The 26,754-nt window shown below is 43.6% G+C and overlaps 1 protein-coding gene and 1 long non-coding RNA gene across 2 annotated transcripts; one reads left to right on the top strand and one right to left on the bottom strand.

The window, feature by feature from the left end:
• The first annotated feature begins 591 nt into the window (after window positions 1–591).
• Window positions 592–9,667, top strand: LOC121718215 (beta-2-glycoprotein 1-like). The gene is made up of 8 exons (XM_042103138.1): window positions 592–758; window positions 944–1,120; window positions 1,498–1,594; window positions 1,843–1,919; window positions 2,103–2,291; window positions 6,143–6,322; window positions 9,008–9,205; window positions 9,489–9,667. The coding sequence occupies exons 1-8, from the start codon at window positions 689–691 to the stop codon at window positions 9,554–9,556; spliced, it is 1,056 nt and encodes a 351-aa protein (XP_041959072.1). The 5' UTR covers window positions 592–688; the 3' UTR covers window positions 9,557–9,667.
• A 2,676-nt stretch (window positions 9,668–12,343) lies between these two features.
• Window positions 12,344–12,721, bottom strand: LOC121718251. The gene is made up of 2 exons (XR_006033894.1): window positions 12,552–12,721; window positions 12,344–12,484 (listed from the first exon to the last, which is right to left on the bottom strand). It is a non-coding gene; the product is annotated as an uncharacterized LOC121718251 (long non-coding RNA).
• Between the last annotated feature and the right edge of the window lie 14,033 nt (window positions 12,722–26,754).

Here is a 26,754-nt window from a genome sequence, read left to right as displayed (position 1 = left end):
GTTGTGACCTTTATCCTTTGGACCACCGGTAACGTCAAGATGCTGTGGACGGACAGCCTGACACCAAATAGCCTTAAACTTATCAGTCCGCGATTGTCTTAAACTTATCACTCTGTGATTGTCCAATGATCTTACTGGGCCAGTTTTCTGTTTGTGGATTATAGTCCTTGACAATAAGAAAACTTCACATCTTCATTGGGAAAAGCTTTTATTCTTGGACAAAGGCTTAGTCCATGTATAGGACTGGCCAATTGTCACCAATACTACCTTTGATAACAATAGAGAGACCAGTTATGAATAAATTTCTTGAATTTCCCCTGGGGAATAAATAAAGTATCTATCTATCTATCTATCTATCTTTCTAAATTGTTTCTAACCAAGCATTTCTGCCCCAATTTACATTTGTACTTTAACACACAGTTTAAGGATTCATAAGTAAGAGTGATGCATCATTTGGAACTAAACTGTCAGTTGTAAAAATCCTTTTTGGTCGGTTTGCTTTTCGAGAGTTTACAGGAAGAAGGGGACTACTGACGAGCAGCCTGTTGTGGCAATTTGGTCATGCCGTGTCATCCAGCCTTATCTGGGCTCTGTGCAAACTACAAATACGAACAGAGTGAAGTAACTCTTAGTGCTTACCGTCAGCTGCCGATCACACTCTGCTCCTCTCACCTCTGTCTCGTTCAAAATGAGTCTTCGAGTTACTTTACTGCTTCTCTTTGAATTGTGCCTTTACGCCGCTGTTTCATCAAAGAAAGGTAAATCTCTATCTATTGTGTTGTGTTTAATTGGGGTTGTTTTCGTATATTTTGCTGTACAACGATCAACTTGTAATGTTTTATTTCTATTTCCTTTCGCTCAGTAGAGTGCATGGCTTCTTTTTGTTTTGGATCATGCATGAATGAAGACCTTGCAAATGTTTATTTGAGTGTGTGTGTTTCAGTGTGTGGGCGCCCCACTGTCTCGGGTGAGGTGGAGGTGGAGGCCCTCCAGAGGGTGTATGAGCCCGGGGAGGAGGCTGTGCTCTCCTGTGCACCCGGCTACGCCCGTGCTGGTGGCTCCCGTGTCATTATCTGCACCAGAGACGGGGACTGGGGAAAAGTCAGCCTCAAATGTGCACGTGAGTCAGCAGAGAGATTGTAGAAGAGAGATGTACTGTAGGATCCAGTCAGTGTTGATTTGTATCTGAAACCAAGGAGGAACTTTGAGATAAGACTGCACTTCACTTTCTCTTCACGTGTTTTGTGAAGTGTTTTGAGTACATCCACAGAGAATGGCACTCAGACAAACATACAGTGAAGATAATATGTAATAATACGTCTTTATTGCTATTCACAAAGAGAGAAAGCAGACCAAAACAAATGTCTACTGTAGATGTTTGAACTCACTCATGTAAAAAGGTCTTTGTTATATAGTTTTAGCAATACTTTGTTTTATAGTTTAAATTATTTCCTTTTGTAATCACACATCTGAATGATTTTGTAACTCTATTTGCAGCAAAAAGCTGTCCCCCACCTAACGATCCAACACATGGAACGGCTGAGTTCATAAACATTGTGTACAAGAGCACCATCAACTACACCTGTGATGAGGGGTAGGTAAACTATCTTTAGGTTTGCGGTGAATTCTAATCACAAAAGAACTTATATCCATAGCATTCCTCTAGTTTTCTACAAGAGCCCCCCCCCCCCCCCCCCCTTAAATGTACAGTCTGCAATTATGATTCTACACTTTCTGGAAATTACTTCAGGAAATTACTGTGGCACAAGACGCTACTGCATCCCTAATGGCACTGCATCTGCCTCTTATGTTTAGACCTAAACCGCCTGTTCTGTTCTGCAGGTATATTCTAAACGGAACAACTAACAGTACCTGTATGCATGATGGAAAATGGAGTCATCCTCCTCCAGTTTGTGAACGTAAGATTTATTCTCTCAAAGAATACAATTTCTCAATTAAAAAAAAGAATAGAGTCCTGCTGATTTGTCATATTTTGTTTTCAAAACACACCACAGTCCACCGCTACATTTGTCATCAGTCATCTCCATGCCGTAACGATGTTTGCTCTATGTGACGTGGAAAGCATCTCTCTTCCTTCTCAGCTGTTACCTGTGACCTGGCCCCAATCCCCATCTATGGCAAAATCGTTTATGACAAAAAGCCAGTTGGGGACATTGTTACATTTGGATTCGGGGGGCGATACGAGTGTCTGCCCCCTCTTGTACTCTTTGGCAACGAGAAAGCCTCCTGCACTGCCCATGGCAACTGGACAGTGCCTCCAGAATGTCGAAGTAAGTGAAAACGACTGCTGAAGGTTTGTATGCTTTTGTGTCGTATACCAGCTCATCATGGTGTACACCATCATTTGTTTCTTGAAGGTTGTTTAACCCAATATTGAAAGGCATGCATATAATATCTCTAAAAGGTGTTCGAAGCAAAGTTCTGGACAACAGAGTATGTTAATTCAATATAAAGGTATTAAAGGAATTATCCGGAGTAAAATGCACTTTAGATCGATTTACGGATGATTGGGAGTACATACGTTGAGTTGACATCCAAATCATGTCATTCGGATGTGTTTTGAGAAAGTTAGATGTTACCGTTTTTAGTCAAAGCTCGTTAGCGTGGAAGTGAGAAGGGCATATTATTTTGCCGCTACAAAACGCTATTTTTATACCTCTTCTACAGTTCCAAACAACATTGCACTCACGTGGTAGTGAGTAGAGGGTCCCTAAAGCCAAACCGAAGTATCCCGAGGTCTTTATGTGGTCGGATAGAGAGTCCAGAATGAATTTCATCAAGCCAGTACCTTTCCGGAAATGTTGCCATCTTTGCTGCCATCCAAGTGTGCTCTGGAAATTCACAATTTCGTCGCCGTTCAGTATTTCTTTTGAAATTGAAATGAAGTTGTATGGACTGGACTTTTTTTTTTTTTTTTAAACGGCGACGAAATTGTGAATTTCCAGAGCACACTTGGCAATCGAGATGGCAACATTTCCGGAAAGGTACTGGCCCTTCTCACTTCCACGCTAACGAGCTTTGACTAAAAACGGTAACATCTAACTTTCTCAAAACACATCCGAATGACATGATTTGGATGTCAACTCAACGTATGTACTCCCAATCATCCGTAAATCGATCTAAAGTGCATTTTACTCCGGATAATTCCTTTAAATGTAAAGACTGACTGTTAGGAAGTCATGGGCCCGGCTACAAGTTCGCAAGTCTAGAGAATTTGTGTTGCCCAAACTTGAGTCCTTAACCTAAGTGTGTGAGATAACGTGGTAGACAGAGTGTGAACTAATGGTGGATGGACATCAGGGATGCAGGTCATTACGCTATTTATTCATCCTTCCTTCCTGCTAGACCCTTTTTCTAATTCATTTTGTGAAGGAAACAAGGAAGGAATGTATGGATGGAGGAATCAAGGGGAGACAGAAAGGAGATGAGATGTCTTGCTCACTCATGCATCACTTTTAAGACACGTCAATTACTGATGATGAGGCAGCATCACCTCTTAAGCTAGAATAAACAGACCATTGTTACACACAAATAGCCGTGAATAGCTTACTGACTTATACCACAGCCTAAAAATATGAACATGGAGCATTCCCACTTATTGACCCTGATGGGGTAATCGAGACATGAATGAATACGCTGCATGAGCAAAACAGGCATCAACTTTTTGTTAAGGTAGGCGTAACCATAACCATAAAGGTGTCATGGTAGTTCATGATAATTCCAGCATGTAGATGTTTTCTTGGTCTATGTAGTCATTTACTGTCACTAATAAATCACAACGAAGTTGCTTTATAGTCAATGTTGACAGACATGCAAGAATGGGAGGGAACTTTTTTACCTTAGCATTTTGGGCCAATAATCACTCACTCCGACTGAAGGCGCTGCCCTGTAGGATGCACCTCTGCTTCCTCGCATATTGGCACTTTCTCCTCTGGTAGCAATTAAACAAATGGGACATCTTCGATGACGTCGAGCTTTGAACAATTTTCCGGGGCATGAGCTGGAAGAACAAGGAGAGAGGACGCATGCAAGTAGCCCAATAAAATGCAGCCCCTCTTACCTCCGAGTCCTGGACCAGTCATTGCACTCATTGTCTTCTCAGGGCGACCAGCCTGCACTCGACACTTGTATCTCCCACAATGTTTATTAAATGTAGGGAAAACCCTAAAACAAAGACAAACCGCAAAAACAGGCCCAAACACAAAGTAAAAAAATCCACCAAAGGGTAGTGATGTGCCCAATAAAGCGAGGCTTCGGAGCTTGTGTCGAGCAGAAAGGCGCGTGCCAGATGAAGCCCCGGTTCGAGGCTTGTGTCGTTTCCATAAAAATCACGTGACTGATGACAAACGTGACTGCTTCACTGATCACGTGACTGCTTCGGAATCTGATTCAAAGGCTTTGAATTGCGCGAACCAGGGCACCCACTCTAGTGTCAGAATGAGTTGTGTTGTATTGCAAGAGTCAGGAAAAATGTGTGTTTCTATAGGGTAGCCCTGTTTTATATAGGATGCTTTCTCTGTTTGGGAATTTACGTTATTTTCTTTTCCATAATATCATGCACATAGAAATAAAGAAGAAATAGCCTAGGCCTAGCCTAAAGCTTTGCCATTTAGAACAATGACATTAAAACGTGTCTGCGTTGCAATCTTGTCTCAACTTCAATCATGTCATTTAAAAGCAATACAGGCTAATAATTTCTATGTAGGCCTAACAATAATGGCTGACATAATATTTTCCTTTTTTTGAAAGTTTGATTCATGAAACGTCAAAACATGTCGGGACATATAGGGTTTGGTTTAATTAGGCGCCTGGTCGTTTCCTTTTCACTCTCGTCCATAGCGTGTTGAGGTTGATAATACTTCGTCCTGGTTCAGAAGCTAAGTAGTGTCTACTGCGGTCATTAAGTGGATGGGAGACCGATTTGACCATTGACTGGGCATAACACATGATTTCACGCCTCCACGAAAACACCAATCTTCACGTGATAATGAGTGACGGGATTATGTTGCCTAATCGTATTTTATTGTATTGAATTGAGACAAACAGAAATGCAAATTTCTTGCAACACTTTTAATGTAATAAATGAGAACATTTCGAAGCTTTGGCATTGTGTTGAACGTTGTAGGCATTCTTTTCACTAGTCCGTGGCTGCGATAATTTATGCAAACCACTAGATGTCGCTGTGTTTTCCTTGTCTTCCATGTTTCGAAGCTTCGGCACATTACTCGGCACATTAGGGAAATGTGCCGAGTAGCGCTCGAGGCTTCATTTACCCATCACTACCAAAGGGTCCCATCTGCAGGCCTGTCCAACCATGCCAAACAAATTTCTCCATTAATGCTGCTTCTTGGCTTGTAGCTAGTTGGTAGCTACCAGGTAAAAGAAGCAAGCTGGTGCCCCCTTGTGGATGAGGTGTGTTTGTGAAAGTATACTATCTATCTACAGTGCAACTACCAGGCAACACATCGTAACACTGACAGAGGAAAGGACAGGCACTCCTCTTCTGCATGTATATTGACCAAAAATATAATGCATGCAAATGGAATAACGCACCTGTTTATTAAAGGCACACTATGCAGGTTTTTTAGCTTAATATGCAAGTTTTTTAGCTTAATTTACCTTCATTTACCAGCTTCAGAGTCATTGGAATGGTTATATGACTTTTTTCGGGTTGAATGGTGGCCGTCTCGTTCCCCCTAGCGCCTGTGAGCGGAAAAACCACCCTTGCAACTGTGGGCCGGCGGGTCGACGGTCTCAGTGTCAGGAAGTATAACGAGTGTAACGAATTGCTTTACTGCATTCAAATACACATACATGCCAGGTATCGGCTAGAAAAAGGTAGCGATGGAGTTTCTCAGCCATTCGTCATGACAGAGCAAGCGAAAAAAATAAGCAAAAACCCAAAAAAACAGTAAGGAAATTGCCAATACTGCATAGTTTACCTTTAAGCCTGAACATTTTAAAACAAACTGTCAGACATTTTTGGTTTTACATTGCATTTCTGCACCCAGATGTGTTTCTTAGTACTTAGTGTAGTTAGTGACGGACTAGCACCATGTACTTAGTGATGGATTGTGGTTCTTCAACATACTCCTTTAATTCCTCATCCCTTTCTTTGCAGTCGTGGTTTGCCCTGCCCCAACTGCAATACCCCACGGCTTCATCACGTTTGCAGTGAAGAGGGAACATAGCTACAAGGAGAGAGTGAAGTACGGCTGCGATGCCAACTACGTCATGGATGGAGCTCCGGAAATTGAGTGCGAGAAAACAAGCCAGTGGTCCACCAAGCCAGTGTGTCGAGGTGAGAGCTACACATATACTCATACTTACTCATCTGGCTGACACTTTCATCAAGCGACTTACATATATGTCAATTATTACAAGGGTCAGTCTCCTCAGAGCAACTTGGGGCTAAAGGAGAATCATGTCCCCAGAGTGTAGCACTGTAGCTGCCTGGCTGCTCTAGCTCTAGTTGGCTGAAGAAACTCGAGCTAGGTAGCAACGATTTCTTTCGGGGGTTTTGTACCGTCTGTACTCAGTGACCTTGAGAAACAGATGTGAGTGCCTTACTCAAGGGCACAACAATGGCCACCAGTAATTGAACACACAACTTTTCTGGCTAGTGCATGCTAGCGCAATTCCTTCTAGCTTCACTACACTACCATCACTGCATGCATAAGAAACATTGTCCTTGCTCTTCAGCATGTTAGCCTACGTTATGTTTATGTTTGCGAACCAGTACAAATAGTGCCTGTACTGTAAACCAGTAGTTCTCAACCTGGGGGTCATTTCTGGGAGATTATTCTTGGGGTCAATTGAGTACTAAAGCCAAAAAGTTACATTGTCCAGGCAACCGGATTTTCTGTTCTAAACAACTGAACCTAGATGGCATTTTCTATTTGGTTCGCTGTGTTCTTTCTTTGAAAACAAGAATAAGTCAATTTCAGGAGATGAAAATTAGCCTGGCCTCTGCCTGCCTGAGTACTTCCGCTCGATTTCTTTTCCCTACAGTACGTAGAGAGCGAAAAGGGCTTATGAAATCTTTGAGCAAATGTGAATAAAAGGCGCAAATAAGGTTGGAGTGAGTTATTTTAGCTCTTTCTAGTTTAGCCTATTAACAGGAGTGTCACGAACGAAGTCACAGTCAAGTAGGATGTTATATCGTCAGCTTTGTCATATCTTAATTTTGTCACTTGAAATACGAACGTACCCAAGTCAAACTTTAGTTTAGTAGGCTACATGGTCGCGTCAAAATCGCTATTTTTCAACCACTAAGAAGGCTTGACATAACATGAAATTTTGATCGAAGAATCATCAGTGTCTCTAAACATGAACTCGAGCATTGAGAACATTGTTCGTGTACACATAGTTTACTAAAAAGAAAGATTTTGGACAACTCACTCCTTGCAAGATGGCAAGTTGTTCAAAACCTTTCTTTTAGTAAACCCTGTGTACACCAACAATGTTCTCAATGCTCGAGTTCATGTGTACAGACACTGATGATACTTCGATCAAAGTTTCATGTTGTGTCGAGCCTCCTTAGTGTTTGAAAATGTGTTTGACGCGATTGTATCAAAAAAGTAGTGGCCCTATATTCCCATTCAAAAGGTAATTTTAACTTCTGCGAAGTCAGGCTAGGTGAAAATCACTACAGATCAAAACTTTTAGCCTTTAGCTTTTAGCCTACTGTATGTATTCTTCCGGGGAATTAAAAGGAAAAGTTCACGCTAGCATGAACGATAAAGTCGGTTTCCACATGCTAAAATTTCGCTTCGCTCTCATTGAGAATCCATGCATTTCCACTGAATTATTTTTGGAATCTGATCCCTTATCATACTAGTTCATTCTTACTCGTTGCTCGACTTATCGTGACTAAATTCAAGATGGCTGCAAACGCTAAACTTTGTGAAGATACTGTCTGTATAAATCGTCTTGTAAGTAAACTACCAGTGCTTTTTCAAAGTTCTCAATGTCTCGTTTTAAATGTCAGGGCCCTCGGAAGTCTACCAATGAAGTGTGGAGATACATTGAGCCTCGTAAATGGGTGTAAAACAGTGATTTATTTGCATGGCTAGCCCGATGCCGAAGCACCACTATTGAAAAAGCTGTTGGTAGCATCGGCTAACTAGCGCCAGATTTTGGAGTGCAGGGGACAAGCCGAGATGGGCTATGAGACATACGTTCACACTCGGTATCATGTTTCAATACACTTTAGGTCAATATCACACCGGAATTCTCCTTTAAAGAAGCACTATGCAACAATTTTAGGAAAAATTACCTTAATTATGCAGGTTGAGAGTCGTTCTGATGGGTCACTTTCTGGGTCGTTTGGTGGGTGCTTCGTCTACCCCTATCGCTGCACTGCGGAAAAAACGAATATGCAACTTTCTGGACCCGGTCTGGGTAAATACGGATGTGTCTCAGCGGAAGTATCCAATCGTCCCTCGACAATGTAGTCAGATTGTAGTTTCAAAGAAGACTGCAAAACGGACGCCGACTTGGCTTTGTTGCTGTTGAAATTGTAAGTAGCCTACCCTTGGGTGAACTTCGTCTTTGTAATGTGGTTTGAACAATGTGTTTTCTCTACCGTTTTATTGTGAGCCCTGTATGTGTTTAGCTTGGTTTATTGATAGCTAGCTCGCTAGCTAGTGGGGATTTAGCGTAGCAGTCACTTACTACCAAAGCTGCAGGGGGAGTTGTGTAACATTGTGAAACATGCGACCCCAAATCCGGCGAAAACCCAGAAAACAGCGAAGGAATAACCAGACCTGCATAGTGCTTCTTTAACATTGGAGCTGCTCTTCAATAGGAACGCAAACACTTGGGTTGCTGGTTTTCACTAACCCTCCCAATAAAGATTGATAATCACTGGTGTAAACAGTAGAGCCCAATTGGCCATAGACACACAGTGCTGATATACAGACCAATGCATTTTGATGCAAAACTGAGCACAGTCAATGTAAACATTTTTATATATTGACTGCAGCTCCATGCACTGTCAACGTCAAAAGAGGACGCATCTTCTACAATGCCAAAAAGATGTGGATTGAGGACTTTAAGCCAAACAGACTGCTGCACAATGAGTATGTCGTAGTCTACTGCCTGAACAAGGAGAAAAAATGTGGATATCCAGTTGCAACCCAATGCATCGATGGCACTTTGAAGATCCCAGAGTGTTATGAGGGTAAGAGACAAGGACTCTAGCATTTGTCAGAAGGATTTATGTACTGTGGATATGGTACTATCATTGGATAATAGTATGAATGGATAATCTACTACTGCTGAAATAATGTTTACAAAGTTGTGTCTGTGATTTAATCCTTTCAGAATGTTTTCTATCTCAGTGGCTTCTCACCATGTAAATATATTTGATACCAAAAGATCAATCAATAATGGCCTCTCTGTCGGTGTGTGTGCGTGTGTGTTTGCATGGGTCTGCCTGTCTCTATCTATTTTTCTATCTGCAGAACCAAGCGGGACAACATATACCCTAAATTCAAAGTCACTTCCATCTGAGATCAAGATGTGTCCATAAAGAGGAAGTGGAAGGACACAGTCCAGATTTCTCATTGCTCTTCTATTCTATGTTCTTTATATACAATTTTGGGCGCTTCATTCACCTAATAAAAGTGTTTGAGGCTTGTTATTCACAGTTCCATATGTAATGCTTTACATCCAAAACTCTTGTCTATTACATTTTCCAATTATCCTATTATTATGACCGCCGCGCAGCGAAGTGTCGGTCAAATAGGTTTAGTCAGATTTTTTTTTCGCATGTCCAAATTTCCGTCAAGGATTCCCGGGACACTGTAAGACCGGGGTACACGAAACTTGGTGGGCATGTAACCCCACATGGATAGCATGGAACCTCCTGTTTTTGTTTTGATCTGTAGCCCCCCCGCTGGACTGGACCCCCCGAAAGGAGGGTAGGGCAGACACAGTTTTCTGTGAATATCTCGAGAACCGTAGGGTTTAGGAGGACCATTTTTTTTGTATGTTGATCTCAAAGGGCCATGTCAACCCATTCCATAACCACTCATTTCATGTATAGCGCCACCTAGTTAAACACAAAAAAGTAAAAATGAGGTGTTGTAATCGCAGGTATCTGTGACCTAACATAGTCTAAACTGCACAAAATTGGAAGTGTAGGATCATTATGACACCCTCTGAATGCACGCCAAGTTTCGTGGAATTCCGTTCATTGGGGGCCTTACAATAAAATAACGTTCGGTTGCACCATTCCCCTGAGGGTGGTAGGGAGTGGTGCGGCTCTTCACGCACCCGTACAGGGCGCACAACTGTTGCATCACCTCCGACTCGAAGGCACCACCCCGGTCAGACAGCAACCGTTCAGGGCAGCCGAAAACCTGAATAAAGGAACCCCATAAGGCCTTAGCGGTGGTCACTGCAGACTGGTCCCGGGTGGGTACAGCTACTGCATAGCGAGAGAACAAATCTGTAATCACAAGAATGCAAGGGTAAGTATCATCAGGTCGGCCTAAAGACAAGTAATCTAGCCCCACCAGTTCGAAAGGATATGAACAGTGAATAGACTGTAGGGGTGCCTTTCCCTCAGAACCAGCCTTACACACTGCGCACTGCACGCATTCCTGGCATGCCCAGCTGCTTGATGGTACTCCCTCCACACACCAGGGGCCTCTGCAGGTGGGACCAAGATCTGCGTGTCTTCATAACCAAACCCAGTACGCCGTCGTATAACTCCTTCGTGTACCTCGAGCCGTTCCCATTCTGCCATCCACTTACGCATCATGGGACTTCGCTGTGAGATCACTACACTTGTGGGTTGGGTGTGCTCAGCCCTCCAGGCAGCCAGCTGTCGTAGGTCCCCATCTGCTTGTTGGACCCCCCTCCAATAACCCCACGGCGCGGCGTCCGCTTCCTCAAAATCCAGGCCAGGCCCACCCGATGGACGGCTGGCCCCAACTGCGACCGGCTCTGGCCTCACTTCAACTGCATTCACACTCTGGGGATCAGGTAGGCGGGACAAGGCGTCAGCGTTGTTGTTTCGGCTTCCAGGTCGATATTTGATGGTATACTTAAAGCTGGCTAGCTGGGCTACCCAACGCTGCTCGGTAGCCCCCAGGATACAGGGGACCTTTTTACCTTGCACCATCACCTCCACCCGTGGGCAGGTGCCGATGATGGCAGTCTCTTGAACCTGGGGCTTTTCTATCTTCTCCCCGGCGGCTTGCCCCAGAGCAACCGAGGGTTCTAAAAACCCGCTGATGGCTGGCGGCGACGTGGGCAAAAGCGCTGAATATGTCCAGATTCCCCACAGTCCCGACATATAGGCCGGCCCTGTGAATCCCACTGAAAGGCTGGTGACCCTCTGGAGGAACCCTGGGTGGCCCTGGGGCGAGCGGGAGGTGCAGCTGAAGGGACGTCGCGATCTCGGTGGGTGGCCACCAGGGGCTCATGGAGGTGAAGTTTCTTTAGGTCATCCAGCAACGCTTTGCTCATTGCAGCCACTTGGTCCTTGAGCTCCTGCTGCAGCTCCAGCTCCAGCGACTCTCTCCATTGCTTCAAAGACGGTCACTGGCCGGGGTTACTGGTGCGGCCTGTGCGACATGTGCCTGACAAACTTGGGCTTCTTTTTGGTCTAGCTCCCGTTCCAGTGCTTTAGCCTCGGCACAGGTAGCTGCGAACGTCATATCTGGAAGACGCCGCAGTTGGCGCTGCAGCTCTTGTTGTATGGCGCCAGGCCTCAAGCCCATTGAGAATTGGGCTCGCAACATTTCGTCGTCGCCACCTGCTGGAGCAGCATCCACAGCACGCCACCGTTGGAGAAGCTCGCGGAGTCGAAGTGCAAAAGATGCCACGCCCTCGTCTGCCCCCTGCCGACATTGGAAAAAGCGAGCTCTTAATTGTGCAATAGACTCACCTCCCCCATACAGTCCTCGCAGTAAGGTGAAAACAGCCGCATCTGTGGCCTCTGCCAACAGGACTTCTCTTTTCGCATCTCCTTCCAGAGCACTAAGCACAAAGTCCACCCTTTGCTGTCCCCTTAACCCCTGGGCCCACAAAAAAGCCTCCAACTGAGTCTGCCACTCCCTCAACGCATCTGCTCCCCCTTTCCCTCCAAATTTTGGTACCCACGGGCAACCCATAAACCATGGCATTAAAACAGTGTTACCCGTGCTGGGCCCTTCTCCACCTCCAGCATCCCTCTCCCTATCCGTAGAGTTCTCCATGTTCGTGTGTGAGCTGGGATCCTGCCGACTACGCCACAAAAGATGTCACCAGACAAAGCTGGGACAATGCAGCCAATCCCAGTTGCACACACGAAAACACAATATCAATATAAAGTCAAAATACAAATAGTTTATTATTACATAAAGTTCATAAAACTGTAGTAACACCAACTACCGGATAGGGAGGCACAATATTACGTACGCAAAATACAGTGGGGCCACTAATATAATTCAGTGAAAATAATCCACCCCTTCCCAAAGGGCAATGCACATCAAAGCACACAAAATGCAAGCACAGCACATCACAACACCCACAACTGTAGTATAAATGGTGAGCAACCCACAGCAACACAGCATGGATCCCCACTGCATACTCCACCCCCAATGACTATGCCCTCCCCCATACCCAATAGTATGGCACACACAGAGGACACTAATAAACAGACAGGGGAATAGGGGAGTGGAGAGGTAATTACGTTGGCCGGCGTTGTCTGGCCAAAAAACAAAAAAATAAAAATAAAAAAAGAGTTACCACTGCACAGTCTATAGCCAAAATATTGCACTGTTCGTTTAACGCAGTTCCTGCATCATGCAGTCTCACCCAACGTCTCTTTAGCTCGGGTGCTGACGTCACGCCGTCACAGGCCGCGCACCCACGCAACGTTGTCTGTTGTCAACACGGAAGTAGGCGAGCAGCGGCACTTGAGCCTTCCACAGTTCAGCTTCCCACCGTGTATAGACGATGCCGGTAGGCAGCGGCTTGTAGCTCAGTCTCATTAACGTCCACGGAATCCGAAGTTCAGGAACCCCCGTCTGGATCAGTCCGTTCACCTCCACAATGCCGCCCACACCTGGAAGTCGGGGCACCAACGTCAGCGACACCAAAGGCTAAGACATTATACAGAAAGTCTCCTCTTACTTCCCTGTTAGATTACGGCGATCGGCGTCAGCAACCCGCAGCAGCTCGATGACTCCCAGCCAGCCGCTCGCAGCCCGTTGTCCCTCCCTCTCTCCGAACCCCCCGCACGGCTCTTATTCCTCCCGGTTTCGAGCGCAACCAACCACCGATTCAGCCAGTGATTGCCCACACCTGCAGCTCCAAATTAGCCATTACCGGCTGGTACCTCCGTGGGCTTACAGGAGCAACTGTTACACAAACACACACACTGCCAGTCCAAGCGGCTGAGACTGTCCCATGCATAATGGCATAATAAATCAGCTACGAAGTAGTCCATCAAAATAAATGCCCCAAATCCCCATTGTCAACAATGAATATTTCAGATCACACACAGTTCACAATATACACAATACGACATGCACCCAGCCCCCCCTGTGACACATGCACACACACACAGGCACATAAACAGGCAAACACACACACATAAACATAAACATGTACACGCACACATGCACACAATTCAAGAATTTCTCAGAATTATGACCAGGCAAGATGGGGGTGGGGTTGTATAAAATGTATATTACATGTGAAATCTATGAACTAATCATGTTTTGGTACTTGTTGTCTAGCAGATACCAGTGAGAATTGAGTGTGCATAATGCAATTCAGTGAGACAGTTAGAATCATATATGCCTTTCACTTATTTTTGTGGAAAACATGTGCTGGACTGGGCGGCGGTCATATTTTGTACCGCTCTGCGGTACATCTAGTTATTCTTGGAAAAGTCCAGAACGTCAGCCTGGCTCAATATACTTCATCAGCCAAGTAGCCTAGTCAGTGTGTTAATATCCAAATAAATATGCTTCACTTAGTAGCCTTTGTCTACGGTATCAGTTATCATTGTAATTAAAAAAAAAAAAACTAGCAACATTGTGTCATTGCGTTTTCAATAGCAGGATAGGCACAAGGGACAATGAAAAATATATAGTGTCATTACAAAAGTTGCCAATTCACACAATTGACAAATGTCTCACAAGCCTTTTTTCATGCCAACCTTTCATCTCTGCTTCCTTCGATGTAGCCTATTTTTGTCTGCTGTCTAAGTGTTAAAAAAAACTAAACGTACACTTTTGGCATGCCCTTGCTGTGATTAATGTGGAACATGGGCTATAACTAGGCAAAGAAAGGGAAATGCACCTCCGTTCACCAAAAAAGACTGCCTGTGGTTGTGTTTCTATAAACATGTTGGCAGAAAACATAATTTCTGTCAGAAACCACATATATATATAACCACACATACTGTATATTGACAGACTGGTAAGGAAGGCTGGCTCTGTAGTGGGAGCTGAACTTGAGTGCATCACTTCAATATCTGACAAAAGGACCCTGAACAAACTGATCAACATCTTGGACAATGAATGCCATCCACTCTACAGCACTATTAAAAAGCAAAAGAGCTTGATCAGCTGGAGACTTCGCTCACTGCCATGCACAACTGAAAGGCTGAGGAAGTCATTTGTCCCCAGGGCCATTGAACTGTTCAATGCTTCTCTAAAGGGAAGAGGAGAGATAGACTTCTCTGCTTAGTCTGTCTGCCTCTCCATGTTTGAGTACTGACTGCCCACTACTGTTTTACTACTGTTTTACTAATGTCCACAGCCTAATGTTTTTTACTACTGTTTTCCTGCTACATCAATAGGGGATCAATAAATCTATCTATCTATCTATCTATCTATCTATCTATCTATCTATGCTAAATGCTTTCTCCATTGTCAACATGACTGAAGTAGGCCTAACCTATGGCAATGTCTATGTTCAGTAGCCTATATGTTTTTCATTGAGTCAAGCAGTTAAATGTGGTTTATAATGCATGGTAACACACACATACTGTACATTTAAACACACACACACATACATAAATACACACACATAAAGACACAGACAGTACACATGCATGTCACGCACACACATAAACACAGCCACACGCAGGCAAGCAGGCACACACACCCCTATAGTCACACATAAAGACACACACAGTACACATGCATGTCACGCACACACACTTAAACACAGCCACACACAGGCAAGCAGGCACACACACCCCATTACGCACACATAAACACACCCACACGCAAACTATGCACACATGTACAGTGGAGGAAATCATTTTACATGGTGATGTAAAATTCTATAAATTTAATGGTAGGTTTATTTTTTATATTTGAGAGACCAAATATCTATCTATATAAATTATTATGACCATATAGGTCATATAAGTTTAGTCAGAGTTTTTTTTCTTCCAGTTTTTTTTTTCTTCAGTGATTTTGTGACAATGATTCCCGGGACACTGAAAGACCAGGCTGCACGAAACTTGGTGGCCAAGTAGCCCCACAAGGATGACACGGAACCAGCGTAATAATCAAATAACACCATGGGCGCAGCAGCACAAGGATATCATGCAGCACCTGAAAATAGTCCCCGTAGGCTAACTTCCAGCAACAAGGTTGAGCTGCAGCAGACAAATTGGTTAATGACTGGATTATTAGGCCTGAAGGAGAGTATAGTGTCAAATCAGCCCAGAAAATCACCACGTTTCATTTTCCGTTGGTCTTATTACACTTTCTAACTTGAGAGGAGACAAGTTTTAAACAGGAACATTACCGGAAATCTTAGTCACTTTTAAACGTAATGCTAGCAGGTGAGATGCTAATGGTCTAATCCGATTCAATTATCTATGCTAGGCTTGAGCTAAAAGTGGTATCGCCAGACTCAGAGAACGGCTGGATGAACTGGAGAAAGGTAAAAATCAATTGTTTAACTCGAGGAGAGGTGGAAAATGAGTGTAATTCCCCAAATGGGGAAATATCCCTTTAAGAAAGTACTCCTAATCTGAACTTGTTACCTGTATAAGACACCTGTCTCAACTTGTTACCTGTATAAAATACACATGTCCACGGAATCAATCAATCTGACTCCAACCTCTCCATCATGGGCCAAAGAGCTGTATAAGGACATAATATGTTTTATTTACAGCTCTGGGGAAAAAAAGATCACTGCATTTGTTTTCTGAAATCAGCATCTCTATATATATGACAGCCTCATTCTAGTGTCTGTTGAATTCCAATACAAGCACACCTCATTCTACGTAATGAGGTACTGATTAGATCACCTGAACCAAATCTGATTTAACAAGGAAAAGTATAAAAAAAAAAACATTATTCTCTTGCAATAGGACCAGCTGGATGGCAAAAACAGTGCTAGTAGTACCTCGAAAGTAATTTGAATCCTAAGAAAACTATTGACCATGCCAAAAGAGTTGAAAAGAAAGTTTGAGTGAGGAAAAGAAGGGTTCAATTCTGTCTTAACTGGTAGAGGGATACAGTGAGCATCAGGTTGCTTCTGTCACGGGATAGAATAGATGGGGGGAAAAGTGAGGGAGGGAATTAAAATGCCATTGCAATTTTCTCCTGGACCGGCCCACCACTGGACCGACTATCCAAAGTGACTAAATGTCAACTACATTACAAGGACTATTGTCCCCGGAGCAACTTGGGGTTGAGTGCCTTGCTCAAAGAGTACAACGGTGGAAGCTGGGAATCCACAACTTTTTCAGGCTACTGCATGCTAGCACAGCTCCTTAATCACTACACTAGTTACTGTCATGAATTATGTGACTGTTGTTCCTTTTTTGGCCATGTGAGGTCCTCTGTGTTTTTGTTTGATGCCTGTCACATGTTCAGATCACATGTTCTTATTATTGATTTGTTAGTTTCACCTGAGCCTTGTTAAGTTGCCTATTTAAACCCCCTGTTGTTTTGAGTTCTTTGCTCAGTCTTGAGTTGACACTGGTGCAGTCCTGTAGACTAGCCGTTCCGTGAGGTTTTCTCAGAGTGTTTCTGTGACATTGTGGCCCACACTGTCACTATGTTTATAGTTAATTATGTTTTTTGGCATGTTTTTTCATTGTAGGTGGTATGTTCCTTTGGCAAAGTGCATAGGTTCTGTTACTGTTTTCTGCCAGTGATAGTGTTATGATTTCAACTGCAGGTTCTTTGATTTACTTTGTGTAGCTGCGCTGGAGGCGCAAGAAGGGGCGTGTGCCCCTGGGTACCCAAATTGGCTGATTAGCCTAATAAGGAGTAGGCCTGTTTTTTCAATTAGGAGGTCACCTGATCGCTTTAAATCCCTGTGGAGGGAGAAGGTGAGTCCTCTAGAATTGCACATGTTGTGCGTACCTGACACTGCTGTGAGTGGTTGAGTGGATAATTGTGCGGCTTATTATAGTCCAATGTGTGACTCTGCGTTTTTGTTTGTATTTTGTCTAGTCTGCGAGTCTTTTTTTTTTTTTTTTTAATTAATATGGGTTACTTTTCACGGGTGTTTTCGGAGTATATCCGCTGAGTCAATAAACCTTTTTACACCAAAACCTGTCTGCTTCTCCTGGACCCCGAGGCTACATTATCACAGTTTCCCTGTGATTGCTTGTAACTGACCTTACCTGCCTGTTTTCTGGATTAAGAGTTTGCCTGCTGCTTTTGGATTGTTCACTGTTTTCTGACTGTTTTTGGATTGGACCTTGCCTGGATTGTGACCTTGGATTTTGCCTGTTCCCTGTTAGATACCTTTGCCCTGCTTTTCAAGTAAAAACCTTGAACGGAGTTAACATGTGTCTCTGCATTCTGAGTCTCAACACACCACCTTGTTGCACCGAGGTAGGGCTCCTGCCTGCTATGCGGGAGACCCGGGTTCGATTCCCAGACGAACCTAACACTTACGTCCCTTGTTTTGGTAGCACACCAAGACGGTAGCCTCCATCAGCACTCCTGGTTTACCAATTGCTTGTGTAGTGGGAAATTGGGTTTAGTGATTGGCACACATGATGTAGGCTGGGGTTTTAAAATTATATACAAAGATTTTTATATACATGTGTACTTACAACAGCTACACATCAATGCATCTCACTCTGAAGCCCGTGTAGTGCCCCCTGGGGTCAGGAAATGTGTCGCTATTTTCCAGACACAGCAGCTGGGTATGAACTCTTCTGCCCACTCCGAGGCGGCCATGCTGCCACAGGACAAACTGTCTGTATGCAGAGTGTCTAAATTGTCTCTGCTCAACTCCTGGCTGTCCTCAAGATCAAGCCGCCCTCGCCAGCCCTAACACCCCCTCATCCAAGACATAAAATCCCATATATGCAATGTTGCTGATGCAGTTTTGTGGCGACTGGCGACAGCATACTCTCCAGGTCTGTATCCATCTCCCTGCAGTGTCTACAGGTACACCAGTGAGGGAGAGCTCCATCGGGTGCAGGGGTTCCAGACAGTTTAGTTTTTTTTTTCCTTGAAGAAATAAACAACTATTTTATATTTCATCTCTGGGGTAAAATCAAGTTTGTGATATCTTGTTCCCTCACAGCTCGGAGCAGGATTCCAAACTCCAAGTCATTGCGAATCTACACTTTGCATAATCATTGAGAGCTATTGGACAGTTTGTTTTCTGTTAAGTATCGAGGTACTTGGTGACCACTCTCCTGACTCTCTTTCCCTCTGCCTCGTTACAGTCAGTGAGACTCAAATTCAGAGTGTTCATCCACACCCTCCTTACTGGCCTCACAGTAATTGTGGAGAACAAGACATGCATAGATGACATGGGGCAGCTCGGTCAGGTTGATGTCCATAGGCCTTCTCAGAGCAGCAAATCTGGCCTTAAGCCGACCAAAAGCACATGACCATGCGGGCCCTACACAAACATAGCCCAAAGTATTGTTCTTGTGGTGTAGAGCCGCCAGTCGCATATTCCTTCATGAGGTAAGGCATCAGTGGATAAGCTGGGTCACCCAAAAGAAAAAAAAATGGCTAGAGCAGATCGTCCACAGCCGTCCAAGTACCACTGACCACTCCCTTTCGTCCTGGGCTCCGTGAAAGGCAGTTGAATGTATTTTGGACCCTGGTCAGTGTGGTGTAGTGTTGTTGTAACCTGTGTATGCTACGTGTCATCCATGTGTTGGTGTGGTGTTGTATGAGTGTGCGTGTCTGTTCAGTCTGGAAATGCATGGATTCCAGTTGCTGCTACTGGAAGAAACTGGAATCCATGCATTTCCACTGAATTATTTTTGGAATCTGATCCCTTATCATACCTGTTCATTCTTACTCGTTGCTCGACTTATCGTGACTAAATTCAAGATGGCTGCAAACGTTAAACTTCGTGAAGATACTGTCTGTATAAATCGTCTTGTAAGTAAACTACCAGTGCTTTTTCAAAGTTCTCAATGTCTCGTTTTAAATGTCAGGGCCCTAGGAAGTCTACCAATGAAGTGTGGAGATACATTGAGTCTCGTAAATGGGTGTAAAACAGTGATTTATTTGCATGGCTAGCCCGATGCCGAAGCACCACTACTGAAAAAGTTGTTGGTAGCATCGGCTAACTAGTGCCAGATTTTGGAGTGCAGGGGACAAGTCGAGATGGGCTATGAGACATACGTTCACACTCGGTATCATGTTTCAATACACTTTAGGTCAATATCACACCGGAATTCTCCTTTAACTTGCCTTCGTACCAGGGGGATGTGTGTGTGTTAGGGCTGTCACTTTACGTTCGAAAATCGATTGCACAATCAATTGGACCAACCAACACAAGTTTCGAAAACTAAAATAGGGAATCGATTTTAACCAAATATGTACACTTCATTTTAAACAAATTAAACAAATAAAAAAGATGGATGTGACCACCCACAAACAAGCAGAAAAAGAAAATAAAGAATTCCGAAAGTGCAGTAGGCGAAAGCATACGCGTAGATTACGGGGGACGGGTGGGATATGTCCCAACCACTATTTATAATTTGAATTTTGTCCCCACCACTTCTAAAAATGTGCAAACCAATTGCGACCGAAAAAATCCCCACATACTGAAATCGTCGATTCTAAACCATGCGATAGGCGCCAATGACATCCTCACAGCATGCACAGCTGCCTAGATATGTGTGGATCGAGTGTTGCGCGGTTAAGGTTTTTTAACATCCGCACCCACCCGACCCTCCAGTCATGTAATGCCTGCTAGAGTTGACTGTATGCAATCGGTTGCCATAGTAGGCTATCCTAAAATCCAGCGATAAAACAAAGCATGAACTCATGAGCGTCGGTCTGCCCTATGTATCCTCTGATTGTAATGTTTACAGATAGGCTATCTAGGCGATATTTGTAACATTTATTTTGGATTTGGCCTGTTATAAAATCATGTAGGCCTATTGAACAATTTAAACACATTGTGAACCCCAAAGTTGGAGACATGCATATAGACATTGCTGCAAATTTAAAACTGGATTACTCTGGAATGGCTAACTGTACAGGGGAGTGCTTTAAACTTTAATTAAAACTTTAAACTTTAATTACACCTTTGTGTTCGGTAAGGTCTGCTGTTTATTCTGATATATGGTTTGTCATGTGTTGAGGGAAAGTTCGCGAAGCCAAGATGAATGTGTAGGGAGACGGGTGCAGAAAATAGGCTATGATTAAATTAAAGTTAGGCTACTTTTCTCGCGAACCGTTTACCACAACAACTAACCACCAACATTGTTTAAAGGCTGAGAAAAAGCTCGTTCGTGTGATACATGTGATGTCTGTGATGAATAGGCTACTTCGCAAGTAGTTCAGCAAATTTGGGTGGGACAGAAATACCTTTACAGAGCAGCAGATCAGGGCTGGCCATATCGGCTCTGATGTACGTTGATTTAAATGCATTATCGCTTCACTACCCAACACGCGAACAAGAAAGAAAAGAAAAAAAGAAACCAATGAGCTTATGTCGCGATTTCCGATAGGCCTAGGCCTAGAGAAAAGACAGCTATTGGTAACCTAACAAGTAGGATTTGCTTTGCCTACTCTGCTGTTTGGCTGTCCCAAACTTTGAGACGACCCATACTCGCATTAACTGAATCTTATCAACCCGAACTGCGATGTTCCAAACAGAGTGACAGGATGCAATGCCTAATAATCGCACTGCCTACGGCATAACTGATACAGTGCGCCGAGTCCTACTGTTAAACACCTGAAAAATATTAAGCTGCTGTTTTATTTTCATGACGAGCACTAGGCCTACGTTTGAATGATTTATGACTGAATGGAACGTTGCGTTTTTAAGCGCCAGAACTGCTTATCACGTCGTGTGACAAAGTTTACACCAACCATCATCTTCTAATGTAGGCCTATGCTTATGTTGAGATGTCCATTCTCTTTGCCCTAGGCTATCATTTGTGCGTGAAGCATGTTTCAATTAAGACAATACACAAGCTATTTTTATTGTTGTATTGAATGATTTCATGAATGAATTGTACGCACAGTGCGTAGGCTACAGGATTACGGCTGGCGGCGCCACTGACCAAGGCCACAGCAGCCTGTGAACCTCTGATTTTCAAAGGGGAATCACGGCCAACGCAGGGGGCAACTCTTCTCTTCAATTTCCCTTCCAAATTACTTTTTATTGTCTGAAGACATCTATCGCAAGAATCTAACATTCTAAGCAACAGCGAAGCAAATGCAAGCTAACCAAAGTGCAGTCGGTTCTCCTGCCATGGTTTTGGAAATCACACACCTGCTGCATCTGAAGGCCCACGCATAATAAGGCCTACGCCTATCACTCTACACGCCCCTGTTGCACGTCACATTAATAGCTGATGCTGCCTCCCCAAAATTCCGCATCATGTGAACAGATCAGCAGGCCTGCACATTTTCACCTCGTTTTCAGACACACGTTGCGGCAAAAAGACGTCTCATAGTTTTTTTTGTCGGGTCGGGTCGGGTCGGGTCAGGTTCGGGTAGTTAATCAGTGCATATTGTGGGTCGAGTGGGTGCAGATTGACTCTCCTGACGGGTCGGGTGGGTGCGGATGTTAAAAAACCTTAACCGGCGCAACACTAGCCTACTGTTGAGCATATTGTAATGCAGCGTTGAATGGATGAATAGTTTATATACGGGTAGGCCTACCCCGCACTTTTCAAGCTTATGGTTATTGTCCCCTTGTCTCCACCATTTCTAAAAACAAACTGACGCCCTTGGGCGAAAGCTAACAGACAGAAAATTCCCACCAATTTTACGCACCGGAAACAGCTGTTTCAATCGGCTGCTGTGCTGCTGGTGTTTTGCCAAAAAAATGGAGGACAACGCGATCAACCTGTGTGACGTGAGAGAGACGAGTGATAAGCCCTAATAGCTTGAGGAGTTCGATATGGAAGCACTTCGGGTGTTGGGTAGATCAAACTATGGAGAAGGACAAGGCAGTACGCAAACTGTGCAGTTGTGAGTTTTTTGACCGTTTTAATCGCAATCACAGCCACGTTGAAGCCTGCAGTAATGTTTTTCACTGATGTTATGGCAGTCACTCTGCTCTTTTTTTCCGAGAATGTTGCACTTTCACGTTTGTCATTGTGCACGAAACTTCACGCCAATAAATCATCAGAAATATAGCTGGCTTGTGCGTCTTCAAGCGCCCTCATTACGTTCGTCCTAATGCCTATTAGTTGCCCGTGGATTGGCCTATATGTTGAAAATGGAAACGTCTTTAGACATAGAAATCGATTTTACAATTGATTCAATGAACACTTATGTCTCAAAAATCGAACAGGATTTTTTCACAAAAGTGACAGCCCTAGTGTGTGTGTGTGTGTGCTAACTCCAGTGTCCATTATGCCGAGGTGGTGTGTGACTTAAAGGACAAGTTCGGTATTTTACACTTAAAGCCCTGTTTTCAGATCGTTTCTGATTAAATAGAACGGTTAAGATTGAAATTTGGACACATGCTGCTGGCCCGAGAATTTTCGGTTTCTGGTAGCGCGATGGTGACGCGCTGGTGGTGATGTGAAACTCACCGAGTGGTCAGGGGTGTTCACTGATATGGGCATGCAAAACATGTCCTTAAAACAACCCTTAACATTCGTTTTTAAAACTGTGCAATTCACCAGATTCCAAAAATAATTCTGTGGAAATGCATGGATTCCAGTTATGCCTGTACTGAGGCACCCCCATCGAAAACCTGTTGGTAGCATCGGCTAACTAGCGCCAGATTTCTGAGTGCAGGGGACAAGCCAAGATGAGCTATGAGACATACGTTCACACTCGGTATCATGTTTCAACACACTTTAGGTCAGTATCACACCGGAATTCTCCTTTAATGGCATTAAAACCGCAACAAACACACTTTGCTTACCATGGCCGAAGGTAGACAAGGGGATACAGGGGACAGGAAACTGATCAGGATCAACAAGGAAAGTGCAGGAATAATTTAAAGTGTAGCAGTTAGGAGATTGGTTGTTATCCCTCACTTGTATGACACACCCCCAATTACTCCTGCAGCACTAATAGCAAGGTGAGATCACCTTGTCACATTCAGGGGGTCAAGAGCGTGCAGATTAGCTTTGGCATGTTAGCATACACCATTTTCAAGTATGGCGCCGCATGGAGCATTTGGAACCAGCTCCGTGCACTAAAGTCCGTGTTGGGCACGAGCGCTCATGCGCATATGTTGGTGGGCAGGTACCTATCCAGCGGCTACAGCCAAACGTTATTCAGTGCGTATTTCTTGAGGAGCCTATGGGAAGACGTGTAGCCTTTATTATGGTTATTTGATCATATGACAAATAAAGACAATTGTATTGATCTTCTTTCGTTGTTTGTCCCAAACAAAAATAGCCTAAACATGATTAAAGACAATAAATTACACAACAGAGGCATTAAGCCCTTGTCTCGTTACACCATGGGTCTCCAACACGTTGCTCTCAATAGCCGCCCCCTGGAGCTTGCCAGAGGCTGAAGCACTAGGCTACTACATTGAAACACAATTATTGCCGCGAGGCATTCCAGCCTACGAATTTAATAAAAAGTAAACCATGCATAATTCAAAAATAACTCAATTTAGGCTACTTCCTTACGCAATAAGGTTCCATTAGAGCACAGCGCACGTTCAATGAATGAGTGAAAGGCCTTGTCTCGCAATAAACAGCTGGAAGCTGTACTTTTTCAACTACACCAAACTTTACAGTGATCATCAGGCACGTGCAGAGAAGGAGGGCTACAGGGGCTCTAGCACCTGCCCTTTTGCCCCTTTGATGTCCAAGTGCCCTTTTGACAAGACCCGTTTTTTACTTTTTAAAATGTGTAATACTTCCGCTAGTTCCAACGTGAATATTCGCTAAAATGTCTCATTAATAGCATGTGAAATTAGAAATTTACAAAAATAACAATTTTCTGTGTTAATTGAAATGCCTTGCGGGCACCAATCCGTGACGTCATACATTCAGTGAACTCTCAGAAGGTGCACGCAGGCACAGTGCTGCAGGAGACGTTTGGGAGCACGGTAAGGTCACTTGGCAGTTAGCCTATCTGAACATGCAATAGTATTCAGCTTAGAGATAAAATGTAGAATAAAATGTTTAAAGTTGTTTAATGAAGTAGGCTATCAAACCCGTTTTAACCATGTCATGGTCCATCCATTTCAATAACCTGGCAGCTTCGAAAATCTAAGGCTGAATGTTCATAACATATTCTGTTTAGGTTACTATGTTATTAGGGGTTTGCACGGCGTGTCATCAGATCTGGACATCGTCATATTGGAGATACTCGCCTCATTAGAAAGCATTAGACACTAAAGTAAATCCCTAACATCGTCAAGGAAAATGGTTAATTATTGCCGTGTTTTAGGTTACCAATAGGTCAGACTGAGAAAAACATCTGGTGTAGGTATCAACTTCCAAACGTTATTAAAAAACCAGGGAGAAGGGACAATAATGCCAGAAGTTATCAGAGGAAGGGGGGTGCTTGTGGTTGAACTTGGTACTTCGTCTCCCTCACCCAACTCATATGGTCGCTGCCAATAATCCGTAATTTTTCGAAATATCGCACCTTTTCTTGTGGTCCAAGTCCTGCCCTATATGCCTTTGCGTCTTAGACACATTTTGATGAGCTTTTCTGTTGTTTAGACACGCTACAATCACGTAAGATATCCAAAGTGCATAATACTCTATTGTACTTCATTCACTATCGCCAATATGGCCGCGCGTGCTGGGTTACCATAGTTACCGACCAGAACGTGACGTCGGTGCAAACCCCTAATAGTAGCTTAGGTTAGTACACCTAGTTCATAAAACAGAGTAGGCAAACCTTTTCTAAATCGTCATAAGCCGACGACATAGGCTACTGTAGTTGTTTAACTAACCCAACTCCACACGTCGTGTAGACAATAGCCTAGTGAAAACTGAAAAGATTTACCTGTCTGTGCCCTGGCTACAGTGCCCTACATGCACTCGATTGAATTTTCAGAACCAAGGAGAGAAATGAGAAAAATGTGTTATAGCTCTGTCTGCTTTTTACACCCATTCTTCTTGATACATAATGAATAAATATGAACATTTATAAAATGTTTATCAGTACATTAGACTACTTTGCAAATTGCTAAACCATATAATAGCCTGTCCCACCATCATCATTGAAATAGCATAATGCTAGAATTAAAAAAAAAAATGTCCAGCTGATGTCAGATGATTAAAGATTTATAGGCTAGGGAATAGGAATTATTTTGATATAATTTGCATGTAGCCTATGTATTCTCTATTGGGTTGTAATCCAAATTAAGTTTTAAATAAAGTTAACACGTTTTCAGAAAATTTTGTTCCATGTGCCCTTTATTTAAATTTGAGCCCCTGACCCTTCAAAGGTCTCTGCACGCCCCTGGTGATCATCAAATACCCTCTAGATTTAAGTGCACATCAGTCTCAACATTTAACTAAATAATAAAAGTCCAAAAGTAAATTAAATCCCATACCAAAACCAAAAATCGTCTGCTTTTGATAGCCTGGTATGCCGCTCCAAACAAAACGCATGTCTCACAATAAAACGCACAATGTAAGAAATAAAGGTCTGCCTCGAATAAGCCTACCCCAAATAAATACCTGTGCTTTGCGCAGCCTAAGTAAATAGCAGACCCCGGACATAATTTAGGATTTACGTAAAGTATGCAATCATATGTTGGACGCCTGGCGATGTTCTGGCCATCTACTGTGCCTCTGACTCCGCTGCCTCATTTGGATGGTAACTCGACAGGTGAGCGCGAAGATTGGATGTCGTGGATGCATAAGTAAACCGTTTTTGCTGAGTCCGCAGACTACATTCTCTTTAAAGGTCTCATCTCATCGTTTTTTCATTAATTTTGCAGTGGTCTGTAGTATTGATGAATGCCCTGTGAGCTGGTTTTGGTAAAAAAAAATGCTGTCCTGCGTCTGTTTCATGCTGTTCTAGTTTGGTGGGGAAGGTGGGCGGGGAGGAACGACTGGATTTCGCCTCTAGTCATGAATATTAATGACATGCTAATGAATTCACCTCTGATTGGCTAACAGTACTGTGACGCTTCCTCCAGTGCGTCCTCATCCGATTCTGCCTGTGCTATGCTCCATATTCAACTTTACAGTGCTAAAACCTGGCTAAAACTCGAGTCAAAACTGTTGCACAAAATTTCTTCGGAGATACAACTTCATGTGTTTGATCCTAGTATGAGTAGGAAGAAGAACCGCTTCCTGATCGTTTGTCGGTGAACGTTGGTTTAATAGAATGGTAACAATTGCCTGTCAGCTTAACATTTCTC

The sequence above is a fragment of the Alosa sapidissima genome, chromosome 9 (assembly GCF_018492685.1).
Source record: "Alosa sapidissima isolate fAloSap1 chromosome 9, fAloSap1.pri, whole genome shotgun sequence".
Classification (NCBI taxonomy): domain Eukaryota; kingdom Metazoa; phylum Chordata; class Actinopteri; order Clupeiformes; family Clupeidae; genus Alosa; species Alosa sapidissima.
The sequence above is the reverse complement of the archived record's forward strand: the minus strand, read 5'-3'. Positions and strand labels throughout refer to the sequence as shown.

Excerpts from the sequence above, each read along its gene's own strand:
- LOC121718215 (XM_042103138.1), top strand. The coding sequence starts at position 689 with ATGAGTCTTCGAGTTACTTTACTGCTTCTCTTTGAATTGTGCCTTTAC. Across the intron at positions 1,121-1,497 it reads AGTCAGCCTCAAATGTGCAC|CAAAAAGCTGTCCCCCACCT; the intron begins GTGAGTCAGCAG and ends CTCTATTTGCAG. Across the intron at positions 9,206-9,488 it reads GATCCCAGAGTGTTATGAGG|AACCAAGCGGGACAACATAT; the intron begins GTAAGAGACAAG and ends TTCTATCTGCAG.